The following is a 16300-nucleotide window of genomic DNA, read 5'->3' as shown; positions in this document are numbered from 1 at the left end:
TGGTCCTGCAGGTGGGTGTCTTCTTTGCTCTGCTCCCACTTCTTCAGCAGTTCCACCTCCTCTGTTAACTGATGCACTGACTTCCTGTACGCAACACACACACACACGCAAACACACGCCAACACACGCATGCGCACACACAAATGAATGTGTGCGTATGTGTGTGTGTGCGTGCGTATGTCTGACTGTGTGTGTATGTGTGTCTACCTGAGGTATCCTATGTGCATCCTGAGCTGGGCTATCTCTCCAGAGTCTCTCTGGTTAGACTGAAGCTTCCCTTCTGGATCCTGGCTGCTGTCCCTGCATGCAGCGCCCCCCTCTGGATCCTGGCTGCTGTCCCTGCCTGCAGCGCCCCCCTCTGGAAACGCCGGCCACTCCTCCACATCCCGCAGCTAACACACACACACCACGCCAACCGTCACTGTGTGTGTGTGTGTCTGTCTTCATCTCCATTGTCTTGTGTGAGAGTGTGTAGAGGTGTGATGTGCTGTGTGCGTTTGCAATGAGTGAGTGTGCTCCCATACGTGAGTGAGTGAGTGAGTGAGTGAGTGAGTGAGTGTGTGAGTGAGTGAGTGAGTGTGTGAGTGAGTGTGTGTGTGAGTGTGTGTGTGAGTGAGTGAGTGTGTTACCTTCTCCCTGTCGGCCATCAGGCTGTCCAGCAGATCTCTCAGGTGGTTGATCTGCTGCAGCAGGTTGTCAGGAGCGCCTCCGTTACCTGGAACACACACAGACACACACACACACACACACACACAGACACACACACACACACACACAGACACACACACACACACACACACACAGACACACACACACACACACACACACACACACACATCACCCAGCGCTCACACACCAGACCAAGTGGTCCAAGTGGTCTCACGCATTTACCTAACTAGGTTAACTAACTAGGTTAACTAACTAGGTTAACTAACTAAGTTAACTAACTAGGTTAACTAACTAGGTTAACTAACTAGGTTAACTAACTAAGTCAACTAACTAGGTTAACTAACTAGGTTAACTAACTAAGTCAACTAACTAGGTTAACTAACTAGGTTAACTAACTAGGTTAACTAACTAAGTCAACTAACTAGGTTAACTAACTAAGTCAACTAACTAGGTTAACTAACTAGGTTAACTAACTAGGTTAACTAACTAAGTCAACTAACTAGGTTAACTAACTAAGTCAACTAACTAGGTTAACTAACTAGGTTAACTAACTAAGTCAACTAACTAGGTTAACTAACTAGGTTAACTAACTAGGTTAAGTAACTAAGTCAACTAACTAGGTTAACTAACTAGGTTAACTAACTAGGTTAACTAACTAAGTCAACTAACTAGGTTAACTAACTAGGTTAACTAACTAAGTCAACTAACTAGGTTAACTAACTAGGTTAACTAACTAGGTTAACTAACTAAGTCAACTAACTAGGTTAACTAACTAAGTCAACTAACTAGGTTAACTAACTAGGTTAACTAACTAAGTCAACTAACTAGGTTAACTAACTAAGTCAACTAACTAGGTTAACTAACTAGGTTAACTAACTAGGTTAACTAACTAGGTTAAGTAACTAAGTCAACTAACTAGGTTAACTAACTAGGTTAACTAACTAGGTTAAGTAACTAAGTCAACTAACTAGGTTAACTAACTAGGTTAACTAACTAGGTTAACTAACTAAGTCAACTAACTAGGTTAACTAACTAGGTTAACTAACTAAGTCAACTAACTAGGTTAACTAACTAGGTTAACTAACTAGGTTAACTAACTCACCCATGTTGGTGAGCTGCTCCCGGAGATGCTGCAGCTGAGTCTGGTCAGCCTTGCCAGCCTCCAGCCTCTCCACCCTGGCCTCCAGCCCCCCCTGCCTCTCCCCCAGCTTCCCCACGGCCCTCAGGGCGTCCACCGTCTCTGGGTAGCGCTGCGCTCCGCTGGACACCCTGGAGAGAGGCACCAGGGCCCAGTCAGAGGGGGAGCCCTGGGCCGGAGCTGCCCCAGGCTCAGGGCCTGCTTCTGGGGAAGCAATGGGAGACGCTTTGGGTTTGGTGGAGGCTGGGGTGCTGGTTGGTGGGGTGCTGGGCATGGTTTGTGGAGAGGTGGTTGTTGGTGTGGTGCTGGTTGGTGGTGTGGGGCTGCTGGTGGGTGGGGCTGCTGGTGGGGGGCGTGGCATCTGCTGTGTGACTGGGACTTCCTGGACAGAAAGAGGAAGTGGTTTGGACATCATGCCAACATGGCATTTCCTGGTAACAGTTATATGACCCATCCTGTTTCTAGCACCAGTACCATTTCTATTTCCAAGACCAGTACCATTTTTAGGACCTACATTCTCTACCATCTGCCTCTCATTGACCAGGGTGGACTGCATGATGTCCCAGGTGACACACTGGTCCAGCTCGCCTGGGTCCGGGAACTGAGCAACTCTCTCCCCCAGGTGTTTCTGGGACGGAGGGAGGGAAATTTCACATCTATCTTTATTTTATCTCTCCATCTCTATTTGATCTCTAACTATAGAAACAGGAATGCGTGTGTGTGTGTGTGTAGGTCTGTCTGTCGGATAATCAACCAACTTGTCTTAACCCTTCTACAGTGACCAGGAATCGTCTACAGACAGTTCACCTGACCTGACTGTTCTCAGGTCCAGCTCACCATGACAGTCTCCAGATTGTCCACACGGTGGCAGCACTTCTCAACCTCCTCAATGCTCGCTGTCACTTTGTCCATGTGCATCTGGAGACGGGCAGACAAACAGACAGACAGACAGACATACAGGCAGACCGCCAGGAAGGCAGACCAGCAGGCAGACAGACAGACAGACAGGAACAGGTTATTACAGCAGATGTAACCAGATCTGTATTATGATCCCTATTGCCCTTCCATCTTCCTGTCTAATGTGTGTGTGAGTGTGTGCGTGTGCATGTGTGTGAGGGTATGAGTGACAGGAGAGGGGATCGAGATAAGCCCTGGCTCTGCGATCACGCTGCCCTCTGGGTGACTCCATGCCCCCCAGAGAGGATGAGGGAGAGAGAGAGAGGAGAGAGACATAGAGCCAGAACAAGAGAGAGAGAGAGAGAGAGAGAGAGAGAGAGAGAGAGAGAGAGAGAGAGAGAGAGAGAGAGAGAGAGAGAGAGAGAGAGAGAGAGAGAGAGAGAGAGAGAGAGAGAGAGCGAGAGAGAGAGAGAGAGAGAGAGAGAGAGAGAGAGAGAGAGACAAAGAGTCCATGTTATCTCTTCACATGGTGGCCCTCTGCCTCACCTCTTGTGTGGGGTGAACAGACACAGGGCGAATGGAACAGAGTGAAGGACAGAGGGAGGGAGGGTTGGGTGACAGAGGGGAAGGAAACCCCTCTGGTGGGTTCTAGGTGTCCCCTGGAGCACACAGTCAAACAGATGGAGAGGAGGGTTGCCATGACTTGTCAGTAACCCCCCCTTAATGCTGAGTGACGGGGCATTCACAACACGGTTGGCAGCATTCATCCTAATACGTTGGTATTCGACCTACGACGCGTGTGTGTACCCCAGGCAGAGTTTATTAGATGAAGACGGAAGGTTTCTAACCTGGTCGAGCCGGTCCTGGAGGTTCTTGACCTCTTCATTCATGCCGTCTCTCAGCTCCTTCAGCTCCTGGGTCTCTCTGAGAAGGTCCTGGATCAGGGCCATGGCCTGGGAGGGAGAGGGAGAGGGAGAGGGAGAGGGAGAGGGAGAGGGAGAGGGAGAGGGAGAGGGAGAGGGAGAGGGAGAGGGAGAGGGAGAGAGGGGGGGGGGAGAGAGAGAGAGGGGGGGGGAGAGAGAGAGAGAGAGAGAGAGAGGGGGGGGGGGGAGAGAGAGAGGGGGGGGGGGAGAGAGAGAGTTAGTGGTTTTGAAAGTAAGAGAAGTAAGGTCTGCTTTCACAGAACACAGCTGAAAACCTAGTCCAGGAAACAGGAATCCCTTTCAATGGAGAACTTCTTGTTTTTAATTGAGGAGTAAGCAGACCAGTCCCAGGAAACAGGCCTTACATGCATTGATTCCCACTTTCAGAACATTAGTATTCATCATTCAATTCACATAATTGTGATCATCATCTTCCCAGTTGTTGTGTCTTATCCTGCCCCAAAGCAAACTAATCTGAACCTGACATTGTGAGCACAGCTCTCTAATCCGTCACAGGGAACCCCTCAGGGATTCTGGGTAACTGTGATGGGAATCTGGGAAGCGCAATAAGATGATCTTACATAGACCAACCCGGACGACAAGCACAGACTTTGAAGATCCATGGCAACCTTTCTTTAGAGACCCCCAACATCCTTTCATTGGCTCCACCCCCCTGACCCCCAAGTGTGAGGACTGGGCAAACACACAAAACCCACACCCACACACACACCCACACACACCCACACACACACACACACCCACACACTCACACACACACCCACACACACACACACGCTTGGGTATGCAGGCTGTCACCACGTCCGTCTCTCTGTGCTGTACCAGGATGCAACAGCACAGAGAACTGACCACCAGGCCCAAAGCTCATTTTAATGAAAGCATTCCTCGCGTCCTTCAGTAATGTTGATTTGATGAACTGAGTTGAACAGAAGTCCGTTTCAGTCCGTCTTGTCACGTTACGTGTCAACTCCGTATGAGCAGTCACGACAACACGGACACCCGGAAGATTCATTCCACGAACAATGTTGAGATGTGGAATGTTTGATGTCTCTGTGTGGGGTCCCTGTTTGGCTGTGAGGCCTTGTTGACCGAACTAACAAGTATCATTTGCTTTAGGATTTGCTAATGACAAATGTGTGTGTGTTTCTGTGTGTGTTATGTTTGTCACCATCCCACCCTGAAATAAAGGAGATTCCTGCGGTGTCTGTGGACCGTGTGGACCCCAGCAGGGTGCATGTTTAACCCCAGCCAGAGGAGCCGTGTCTGGGCATGCCGTGACGCACCCTCCTGGCCTGATACCAACCAGCCAGGTAGACAGGGCGGTACCGCCACGGCTGGATGGAGGGCCGATGGTTAATCAGTGACCTGGCAGAGACGACTCGACCCTGGGATGACCTGAGCTCAGGGTCCGAGGTCAAAGCAGGACCACATATGAGACATCGGAGGTTCAGATCGCAACAAAAAAAACACACAAAAAAAACACTAATGAATGTATTCATATAAAGCCCCCTCGTTACATACATGACAACGTTTTAGTCTGTGTTTGGACCCTGAACTCAGATGCTGGTTGTGAGCCTGGATGGAACCCTTCACAGCTTCCTGGATTCAGTCCCAGCCGTCTCCATCTCCCCCCAGCATCGTGGGGAATGAAGGGCATCACTCGTTTCGGAACCAGCAGCTGGGATGGCTGGTGAGAGGGCAGACCCTGTCTGTTTGTGAGGATGCTGTTGCCATGGCGTCCTGCAGGCATCCTTCACTATCACCACATCTGTGCCAGCCCGCACCCCACCCATCGTTCTGAGTTGCCCATGGAAACCAGACACACAGGTCCACAACACAAATAAAATAACCTTTCTGGATGACTACCACGCAGAAACAGCCGACACCAACCCACTTACTGACTCACACACTTCCCCAAGAGATCTGAACAACAAAGACTGTTTGACGGAGAACAGTGAAGATGTCATCCTAGGAATGAAGGGCTTCCTGGTTATCCTTCAACCAGGAAGCTCCTTCACACTTGGCAACCATTAACTGTGTCAGAACCAATCGGCTGACAGGCTGGAGAGCCTTCACACAGAACAAACACTGAAAGCTGCACTGATATTAGAAAATACATTTAAACATGAGAAACAGCGCCCCCGATTGTTGTCTGAACTTCACAGTTTTCCTACAGCTGGAGTTTGACTGACAGTGGTTTCACTAAATAAGCCAAGGAGGAAGGTGATTGGTTGGAACAGGATTGATGGAACAATAGAGGGACGCTCCAAAACGTAGAAATTGATGTTCCACTGGTAATAAACTGTGAGAGAGACAGGAATACAGATTGAGAGAGAAAGAGATAGATAGAGAAAGAGAGACAGACAGACAGACAGACAGACAGATAGATAGACAGACAAGACGGAGAGAGACCTCCTGAGCCCTCCCTGGACCAGGACAGACTCTCCAGGGGGTCAAAGTGGGCTCCGTCAGACCGTTGCTCTGACAACCTGGGTGAGAGGCAGACCAGTGACCGTGAGCACACTTACTGCATACATAAACAGGTCAGTGTGTGTACCTCGCATGCATGCTACAACATGCCTGTAACACGCATGGACTCATGTTACAGGTGTCAGTCTCACCACTACAGGGGTCTTTTTGAACCACCTCCTTAGTTTCCTGACAGCCAAGATGGCAGACAGACAGACAGACAGACAGACAGGCAGACAGACTGGCATTCAGACAGACAGACTGGCATTCAGGGGCATTCAGGGCCAGGGGACAGCTGACCTGAGCAGTGCCCACAGGGCACATGAATGATTCAGACGAGGGTTTCAAAGAGAGCCACCTGGACTGAACCTGTCTCGTCTCCTGATCACCTGAACACCATTCTTCACCTGACAACCAGCCTCATCTCTGTTGGGGGCTAATTACAGCGAGGGAGGGAGGGAGATAAGGTGGGAGTAGGATGACCCCAAAGAGAGGAGAGGGAGATAGAGAGCCGTACGGGACAAGTCTGGGCAGCGCTAGAACAGATAACCCAGTCCTCAGTGTCCGTCAGCGGTCCTTGTCTTGTGTGCCTAGTTAGTGTGCTAACGCCCTCATGACCTATTTAACCAAACCAAGCTGATGGAACATTGTTTGTGCAGACTGATAATCATGATAACTATGCCCACATCTGAACTGCCTGGGTTTTAACAACTTGTACCAGCTAAGTAACGATGACAGCTTCGGCGTTGTGCACGCTCTGGGGAGTGGCTTGTGGAAACCTGAACGGACACACACACACACACAGAGGTCATCCGAGATGACATAGACGATCCCAGGGCCCATTGTGTGCTCTGTCATCAAAGGCCTTATCCGGTGCTGACTGTTGTGAAATGCTCCCCTGTCCTCACAGTCACAGACCAGCGATCACTCGCAGACACAAACAAGCCAATAAGCACTACCCCACGCACACACTTATTGTATCTCATACAACCAACGTGTCTAGGAAGTGAAAAGGTTCTCTTTCCCAAATCCTTTCCAGTTTACATTTATTCATTTGGCAGAAGTTCTTATCCAGAGCGACTTACAGTAAATACAGGGAGATTCCCCCCAAGGCAAGTGCCTTTCCCAAGGACACAACGTCATTTGGCACGGCCGGGAATCAAACCAACAACCTTCTGATTGATAGCCCGACTTACTAACCACTCAGCCGTCTGACCCCCAGTTTGATGCAGTACTGTATTTCCTCTTTCAGCTCTATCTTGCATGGTAAAAGGTGCAGTTCAATATACATCTGCGACGCCTTCTGTGACATTGCTTGTATAAAAGGGCTATACAAATACAAGCCGCATGGCACCTCAGCAAGACACCAGACTAGCTCGCTAGTTCCATCTTGATTAATAGGGCCAATGGTGATTGTCCTCACAACTATGGATTTTGTTATTTTGACTAAATGACAGCTGTCATAAATACATTGGCTGATAAGACTATAGGAGGAGCTCCTCACCTTGGACACACCGTCTGCATTGGCCTGCACTTGGCGACGGAGCTGCATCTGTTGCCACATGTCGCTGACCGGCGTGGCGCTGGATTCGGTCCTGCCCAAGTTCATCAGCTCTGCACCGTTGGGGAGTTTCTCCATCGCGGACATCTTCAGCTCAATTTTCCGTAATTTGTCTTCTATGTGGTGGTACGGGCCGGGCAACTCTCGGAGCAGTGCCTTGGCCTGTGTCTGGCCATGGGGCTCCTGTGGAGGGGGGTTTTCTTCCCTCCAGTGAGTGGTCACATTTTGGATTTTCAGGTGTCCGAGGATGGCATGCAGGAGAGAGTGAAGCGCGTTGAAGTTGACCGCACCGACCTCTGGCGTACCGATGGACAGGTTTAGCAAGTCAAGCAAACTGATGTCAGCAGACATGACTCAATTCTTCAGTAGTCAATAGTAGTGGAAATCTAAGCCATTTCCCTACAACACCGACTGTCATCCATCCGGCCCTTCGTCATATCCTTGTCGAAATAATAAATTACAATAGTCTTGATTCAGTTCGACAAAACATTGTCACGAAATGTAACCAACGTTTGCGTTGAAAGACACTATTTCTATTATCAGTCAAATGTTAGCTGTTGAAACTGCTATTTCTTAGTCATAAATATAGTCCTAACAAGTCCTAAAACGTCTCTAAAACTACCCGTGTCAATTCAATCTGTGTTGTTCCTATTCCCCGGTCCACAAACCCAGGTTTGTTAAATAGTTTCAAGTTTGTTTCTTGTCTCCCACGCCTACAGTGGAAGCTTATTGGACGTAATAATGACAGTCACCTGAGTTCTCTTTCCTGATTGGCCCAGCTCTCCGTCCCTTGCTAAATTAATACGTCCCACTTTGTGACTCACAGCGTCTCCGGTTACTTAGCAACAAGACAGATGCGCGCATCAAAATCCACATCATGATGGATACCAAAGGCCCGTAGCCATGGAGTCAACATTGGGGGGTTACGAATTACATTTTTTATGATAATTTCGGACATCGTGCTTGGTTGCCTGTCGTAGCGTAGCACATTAATATTTTATATCAATATATTGGGGGGGACATTTTGACCAGATTTAAATATTGGGGGGGATCATTATGTATTATGATTACGGCCTTGCTAAAGGGTCTAGAATAATATAAAATTAAGGGTTTACACTCGTTAAACAACACTCAAAATTAAGATAACTAAATATTTTATTCACAATTTAAAAAAAGAACAATGAAGCAGGTGTCATTCTCACTTAGATACATTTATGTATAAAATCATGGTCATCATAAGTACATAAGAACAGTTCATTCCCTCAAATCATCCATGGATTGCATCCATCCTGTGATGGCTATTAAGTTTGTTTTGACTCCATCACTTGAATGCAGTCACAACCCAACTGTCATTTCAGTCTCTAAGGCTCAAGCTATTGCAATCTCCCACTGCACATACAGAAAGATGTAAATTGCACCATTTTATAGGGGCAAAAACAAAAATAGAGCTTATGGGAGTCTGATTAAAGACTGTACAAAACAATAGATACACATAATATATGAGGTTCATGTACGCTGTGTTTTCACTCACTGTCCAGGCCAGTCGTAGTTTCAATGTCACATAAGTCTAATTCTAAATCAATGCTTCAGAGTATTTCTACAACAAACCTTACTAAACAGTGCACCAACTTATGGTTCACAGTTACAGTGACACAGAGACAGCGACACCCTGCCCTGTCTCTGCACAGGAGCATTTTCCACAGCAGCGTTCACACCCTCTCGAGGCACATTCATACTTCCGTAAACGTAGTGAGGACACATCCAGAGACCAGAGACGTGACAGTAAGGGTCGGTGCCTGGTGGACACCTGCAGCCTGGTGGACACCTGCAGCCTGGTGGACACCCTACAGCCTGGTGGACACCCTACAGCCTGGTGGACACCTGCAGCCTGGTGGACACCCTACAGCCTGGTGGACACCCTGCAGCCTGGTGGACACCCTACAGCCTGGTGGTCACCTGCAGCCTGGTGGACACCCTGCAGCCTGGTGGACACCCTGCAGCCTGGTGGACACCCTGCAGCCTGGTGGACACCCTACAGCCTGGTGGTCACCTGCAGCCTGGTGGACACCCTGCAGCCTGGTGGACACCCTGCAGCCTGGTGGACACCCTACAGCCTGGTGGACACCCTGCAGCCTGGTGGACACCCTGCAGCCTGGTGGACACCCCCCGTGACAGCAAAATACAGCATCGCCAAACAATCAAATATGGGTGACTGTGGCCTCAATCTTTTAGTCTCACCAACAGCAAGGCAGCGACCCCCTTCTCATGCCTCTACTGCCTCTAGTGCCTCTACTGCCTCTAGTGCCTCTACTGCCTAGTTTGGGCTGATTAGGCAGATGAGGTCTTTGATGTCACCAGGATAAAAAAAAATATTGATCATAATTTTGATTTTTCTAAACTAAACACCTTTATAATTATTCCCTTTGTACTACCAACTCTTGGTAAAAGTAATGGCTTGTAGCTTTGCTACAAATCATGCTCTTGAACGTACAGATATATTTACGATGCTTCTGATGAAATCAAAATAATAGCTTGGGATTGGTTCAGGTGAACAGTGAGGCAGTGCTTCTCCAAAACATTCAATTTCAGGAGAATTTTCTTTCCAGTTTGATTGTAAAGACAACATCATTTTAAAAAGAACTAAATAAAAATGAAAGTGTTTCTGTGACAGGCAACTTTGTGTGAAATAACTAAACAAACCTAATTACATATTGCATGTTGATGACCGTACCTTGAAACTGAGACTGGCAGAAAGCACAGTGAGTGACAGTTACTAGGGAAACCAAGGCTCCTGTGTGTGACTGTGGTGCCCCCCTCCCCCCCCCCTCCTCCACCCCCACACACACACAGTAAAAGGGAGTGTCTTTTGCACTTAATAAAGGCTAAATCAGTGTTGTTTCTTAGTCTCCTCCAGGGAAGAGACCCTTAAGGGTGAGGGCCAGAGGGAGGAGAGATGTGAGGAGGTCAGATGACACTCCACATATTTCTTCCTTCAATCATTGCATCCTTCTTCCCATTTCAGGGCCCCCCATCCCCCCTTACCCCCCCTCTCTGACGCTCCCCCCCCCCCTCCTCCACCAATCAGATGCTGTCGTAGTCCGTGTCTCGCCTGCTGGAGACCACCATCGTCTCAGCCACGAAGAAGCACAGCGTTCCCAGGAAGCCCACCAGCACCATGATGAGCAGCTGCCAGTGCAGCAGCAGGTAGTTACTGTAGAAGAAGGCCAGCGCTGCTGTGATGGACTACACAGGAGGGGGAGGGGAAGAGAGGGGGAGGGAGGGAGGGAGGGAAGGAGAGGGGGAGGGAAGGAGAGGGGGAGGGGAGGAGGGGGGAGAGGTCAGTATTGGTTCAGAGAAAAAAAGGGTTTTATGTTTTTTTTAAGAGAGCAAAAGATTAATTAGATTACAGAGCCAATGCCATTTGGTTCTAAGCAGACGCAGAGGCACGAGAGAGAGAGAGAGAGAGAGAGAGAGAGAGAGAGAGAGAGAGAGAGAGAGAGAGAGAGAGAGAGAGAGAGAGAGAGAGACAGAGAGAGAGACAGACAAAAAGGTAGAGGACAAACTTGAAGACGTTCACCTGGACAAACTTGAAGACGGCGAAGGCAGGGGCACTGTCCTCTCTGAACATTAATCCCACAATGCTTAGCAGCTGTGTGTTGAAGCAGCTGTCACCCAGGCCCAACAGGAAGCTGCACAGCAATGCCACCTCAATACTGGAACATAGAACAATGCTTCATGAGCACGGGAACCTTTGTGTGTGTGTGTTACCTGGGCGTGTGTGTGTGTGTTACCTGGGTGTGTGTGTGGTACCTGTGTGTGTGTGTGGTACCTGGGTGTGTGTGTTACCTGGGCGTGATGAAACCCTGTAGCTGTGTTCCCTCCTCCGGGGCGATGGGGGCGTCGCTGGCGATGTTAAGGAAGATGAGGTAGAAGGCTACGAAGTGTGTGATCATCCCGAGGAGCACCACTGGGTTCCTCCCATAACTGTTACACTTGTTCAGCATTCCAAACACGCCACCTCCTGGTCACACACGGGAACAGCAGCCCTCCAAACATCAAACACAGGCTGCTGCTGGTGGACAACAATCCCGCACCTCACACAATGTGGTACTGACTGATCTACACATGACCTGTCGACTGCATCAGCCTCTCGTTCTGATAGCAGTCGGGCTGCCCTGGGCAGCACACAGGCTGGCAGTCCCATCCAGTAACACTGGGTCAGCTGGTCGTTCTACTTTCAGGGTTTTACTTCCTGGTTGATCATGTGACAGAATCACCTGACACGCCACTCAGAGATGGAAGACAAATAAGAGGCAGAAGAGCAGAGCAGAGCAGACCCACCTAAGATCTCTCCAATGCCAATGAAGATGCCCGACAGGCCAATCAGACTCTTGGCATCGTCCCCGAACGACGTCATGGCGCCGATACACGTCCCGTACACGCCGCTGTAAAACGTCAGCTCCAGCCCTGCAGGTCAGCCGGGGGGCAAAGGTCACCCAACAGGGTCAAACACATGAATGTCACATGAATATGATTGGTGTGTTTTTATGCCTGCACTCTGAAACAGGCTCCATAAAGCTCTCAGCGAAGATCAGTTTATGAGGGGTCAACGGGCTTCAAAACAAAACAGTTCTCATCCAAATGGTGCTTCTAAACCAGCGGGTAACGTGTTGCTGGGTAACCATCCCATAATGTACTCTGGAGTGTGTGAACCCACCTGTGTAGGCTATAGACACACTCAGAAGCAACATCTCCTTGGTGACCGACAACTTCAAGGCTTTGACTGTGGAGAGAAGAGCGCGGGTTGAGTGTCAATCAAGTTCAACTCAACGATATCTTTGTTTTGTTTGTTCATCCCAGGGGGAGGGTATGGCTTAGTGGTTAGAGCATTTGACTGCAGAGCAAAGGGTTGCGGGTTCAAAATCCCCTGTGTTGTACATTACTTTGGATAAACTTGTCTGCTAACTTAACACATCGCTTATTCTTACATTATTAATTCCTTCATTGATTCATTTATGTGTTTGCGGCCCTGAGTGTGGGTAAAGTGAGAGGCTGAAACATGACTCACAGAAAGCATCCACTGCCTGGGAGCCCAGACCTTTAGGTGGCCTGCAGGAGACACAGACATGAAGAAACACAACCTTATAACACAGTTCTCCTATGCTGTCTTCACTGCTACAGCCAGCCAGCCGGCCAGCCAGCCAGCCAGCCAGCCAGCCAGCCACTGTTCTGATCTCCCTGTCTGTCTGTACTCACACGACCACAGCAGTCTCAGTAGACTCCGCCTGCACCAAGGACTGTGACTCCTCATTGGCTGGGACCTCCGGCTCCACCTTCTGGATGAGGAAGAACAGGAAGCTGCCCACCAAGCTGATGACCGTGAGGGAAATGAAGACTGTGGTGCGGTCCTTGTCTGGGACACACACACACACACACAAGTGAGTCAGCAACAATGCCAACAGGGGATTTCATCCAAATATGTCACAGACAACTAGCTGAACCAGATGCTATAAATAACCTCTAGCTGGGAAGAAAGATTTACTGAAAGCAGGAAGTGATGTTGGGACTAGCATACCTGATATGTGTGGGTGGCCATGCCAAGCAAAGTAAATATACAAGTTCCCAAAGAACAAGCTGCAGAGAGACACATAGAGGGGAATATGGAACTGTTTTGGAATTTCAACACCAAGTATTTTCAAAAACAAAAGTACCACCAGAAAAAAGAAAAGAGTGTCCGCTGCTGCGCGTGTCAGCTGCCTACCTGAACTGCAGCAAGGCCCAGAATATACCACTGTTTCTGCCAATGGTGGCATCTGTGGAGTTGATGGAGAGTAAGCTGCCCTGAGCCGTCCACAAGACTAGAGGGAGGGAGGGAGGGGGGGTAGGTAGGGGGAGGGACAGAAATGAATATGAAAATGAAGAAATTAGGTGGTCATACGAGGCACAACTACAGCTCGGGTCCAGATAGTGTTGTATGTTACTGTGGGAACGTACTTGCAGCAGCTACTCCGACGACCACCGAGGCTGTGTAGAAGCTCCAAGTATACGGGTGGATGAACATGGCTACATACCCACTACAGAACAAGAACAACAACGTTACTGGCAGCACTACAAACTCTTTCAAAGAGAAGTACTTTCAGGGACAGGTCATGTGCCCATGAACATTGCAGCTCTCTCTATCATTACTTTTTGTCATGGGGTATTGATTTGATCTCTGTTCGAACTCTCGGGCTGCTTAAGCATGCATATCTGATTATCTTGACTACTTGAACTAGTATGATTCCCTAAACTTAAACTGACCTTTGTAAGACCACTTTAGCCAAGACAGATTTGTTAGGTTCATTCCAAGTCATGTTTCGGACATTAATACATTTACATGTATTCATTTATTAATACCCACTTTCCTCAGCGTTCTTTATGGACCAGGCCCCTGGAGACTAGCTCATGTGGAGACGAGCTCACCTGTAGATGAGGCCACTGAAGAACATGGAGAGTTGGGCTCCTATGACAGCCACCACGGAGGGAGCGATCAGGTTGGAGGCAGAGAAGACTCCATATATGATGGCCATGCTATGGAGGCAGACATGAGGAGGGGTCACATGTCATGTGAGCCTCTTTACACAGTAAAGTACTACTTTACATGTTAAAGTTGCTAAGCACATTTAAACAATCTAAAGAAGATGACTGTGGAGGAAATGATCATTATTCTTCTCAGGGTTAGAGACATGATGAAACGGTGTCTCAGTCAATCAAGTTACCAGCTGCCATGTTGGACTGACAAAAAGCTTGATTTATTTATTTTATTTTTTTGAAGGCGGGAGGGATCCCTAAACCCTTGCACCTGAAGCTCCTTCTGATGTCCCAGGACACCGCAGGCCAGTCATACGCACGTCATTACCCTGCCTGCTCTGTCCTACCATGGCCTGCTAACACGTAGGAAACTGAAAGTCTGCCTTGTTACCTAAATTGGTCAGATTCAATAAAACTTCTTTGAGCGAGGGAGATTGGATAGAGACGCTACCTTAAGGTGTTCTATTTAGCTGATGTGGAGCAAAGATCTAAACCCTGCGATACAAAACCTAAAGCATTGAGCCTACCATTGAGGGGCAGGCAGTTAACATGGGGGCTTCAGTAAATATGTTACATAAAGTGTGATCTACCCAAACCCTTCATCTTCACAATATATTTAAATGAAGATTTGAGGTATGACAGGTTTCTGAGTGGTTTTGCTAATTGCTAACTTCTCAACACCATATGCAAAATGTAATCAAACACCCACTCCTACCTTGTGTATCCACTCCCATGGAACTCTGTGCTGTTAAAACTCTTGATAACAGTTTGCTGATTGGATTAAAAGACAGAACGACAGACATGATTAACGAAGGACTTTTTCTTAAAACATTCCTTGTCTCAAGAGGGCAAGACAAACATTCCTGTTCCCCATTTTACAAGATACAATCACAGTTTATTGGTTACATTTCTGGAACCTGTAGAATGATCATATAGAGTGAAACTATTGGATACATAGCTAAATGAATGGCTGTCCTGTCCAAACATGCATATCAATTACCTCTAAACATTGCAACCTAGCAAAAATGTAAAGTGTGATTTAGTCTCATATGAAATACCAAACATTGGATTGTCCTTTCAGAAATCATACCTCTATATTGCCACATGTCTGGAAAGCTGTAAACATGAACATGAATCCAAAACCCAGGATTACGATGTTCAACAGCATCTTCCCCTCCGGAGTCATCTTGAACGGCGTTTACTCCCTTTTCTAGATGAAGTCAACCACAGCAGAAAAGAAGACGGTCCACTCCTGCTAAACCATATAATTAAATGAGACAGAATCACTGCAATGTCAATTAGGTCGTTAGTAAAGATAAGGAAGATCCCTTTCGGCCGTATTGCATCCGTGTTGAAATGTACACAGCTTGTAGCAATAGGAAACATTCTTAAATCTTGAGCTACTGGGTATAAACTTGATGACAATGACGACTCATGAGATTTAGTCCCAAAAACTCGCACAGCAAGAGATGTAGCCTAGGTCTACTAATGAACCCTGTCTGTCAAGTTGGTCCTTTTTTGTAAATCCATGAACTGGTGATACATTATTTAAAACAACTACTGTACACTACCAATCGATGGGTTCAGGTAGCTGGCTAACCCTTACTGATTATCCACACTAAGATTAGCAAAAGCGTTAGCGTGTAACTTACCCTTTGTAGTAAAACTGGAGGTGAACAATATTGCTACGAAAAGGAAGTTCGACAATAACCTGTTCTATTCATAAACCATGTAGACTACTTAGTATTGTGCAAGTTTTCCGTCTTGGAATAAATACTCCAAGCAGTACAACTGAAACTGGTTGTGCGGGTCACGTGAAAGCATCCGGCTCAGCTGACACATACCCGCTAAAAGCGCAAAGATTTCTGGGAAACGGTGTTTTCTCGAGTTATTTTCTCAACCGGGTCAATGATCAAAAATATTTGCAAACAAATATTATTTATTTTAAAATGTTAGATACAAATTGTTTTCATATTATTTAAGGTAGACTAAATTACAGGTTGAACTTTTATTTTTTTAAATCCTGGAAGAATTCTCTCGAGTATTTTTCATCCA

The 16300-nt window shown here is 47.6% G+C and overlaps 2 protein-coding genes and 1 long non-coding RNA gene across 4 annotated transcripts in view; all 3 read right to left on the bottom strand.

The window, feature by feature from the left end:
• LOC146252920 (glutamine-rich protein 2) overlaps positions 1–8399 on the bottom strand; it is a 14963-nt gene extending 6564 nt beyond the window's left edge. Inside the window, exons 1-8 of the mRNA XM_084678641.1 lie at positions 7619–8399; positions 3553–3657; positions 2645–2725; positions 2322–2435; positions 1772–2189; positions 630–715; positions 208–392; positions 1–84 (exon numbers count right to left, since the gene is read on the bottom strand). The exon at positions 1–84 is cut by the window's left edge and continues 1 nt beyond it. Coding sequence (XP_084534767.1) covers positions 1–84; positions 208–392; positions 630–715; positions 1772–2189; positions 2322–2435; positions 2645–2725; positions 3553–3657; positions 7619–8026 — 1481 coding nt within the window. The 5' untranslated portion in view covers positions 8027–8399. The remainder of the gene's footprint in view (positions 85–207; positions 393–629; positions 716–1771; positions 2190–2321; positions 2436–2644; positions 2726–3552; positions 3658–7618) is intronic.
• Positions 8400–8812: 413 nt separating this feature from the next.
• Positions 8813–10500, bottom strand: LOC146252919 (uncharacterized). Its single transcript, XR_014731913.1, has 2 exons — positions 9546–10500; positions 8813–9507 (listed from the first exon to the last, which is right to left on the bottom strand). It is a non-coding gene; the product is annotated as an uncharacterized LOC146252919 (long non-coding RNA).
• A 253-nt stretch (positions 10501–10753) lies between these two features.
• Positions 10754–16188, bottom strand: mfsd11 (major facilitator superfamily domain containing 11). 2 transcript variants are annotated; one of them, XM_084678663.1, is made up of 14 exons: positions 15898–16188; positions 15336–15500; positions 14961–15016; positions 14138–14245; positions 13670–13749; positions 13437–13533; positions 13251–13309; positions 12932–13088; positions 12744–12784; positions 12393–12458; positions 12017–12142; positions 11522–11696; positions 11253–11388; positions 10754–10918 (listed from the first exon to the last, which is right to left on the bottom strand). In XM_084678663.1, the coding sequence occupies exons 2-14, from the start codon at positions 15429–15431 to the stop codon at positions 10757–10759; spliced, it is 1359 nt and encodes a 452-aa protein (XP_084534789.1). In that variant the 5' UTR covers positions 15432–15500; positions 15898–16188; the 3' UTR covers positions 10754–10756. The 2 variants fall into 2 exon arrangements, with proteins under 2 accessions (XP_084534789.1, XP_084534788.1); XM_084678662.1 differs by having other exon boundaries at positions 15336–15497.
• Between the last annotated feature and the right edge of the window lie 112 nt (positions 16189–16300).

This window comes from Hypomesus nipponensis, chromosome 17 (assembly GCF_054491055.1).
Source record: "Hypomesus nipponensis isolate SF chromosome 17, ASM5449105v1, whole genome shotgun sequence".
Taxonomy (NCBI): Eukaryota; Metazoa; Chordata; class Actinopteri; order Osmeriformes; family Osmeridae; genus Hypomesus; species Hypomesus nipponensis.
Note: the sequence above shows the minus strand (reverse complement) of the source record. Positions and strands in the feature narration are given on the sequence as shown.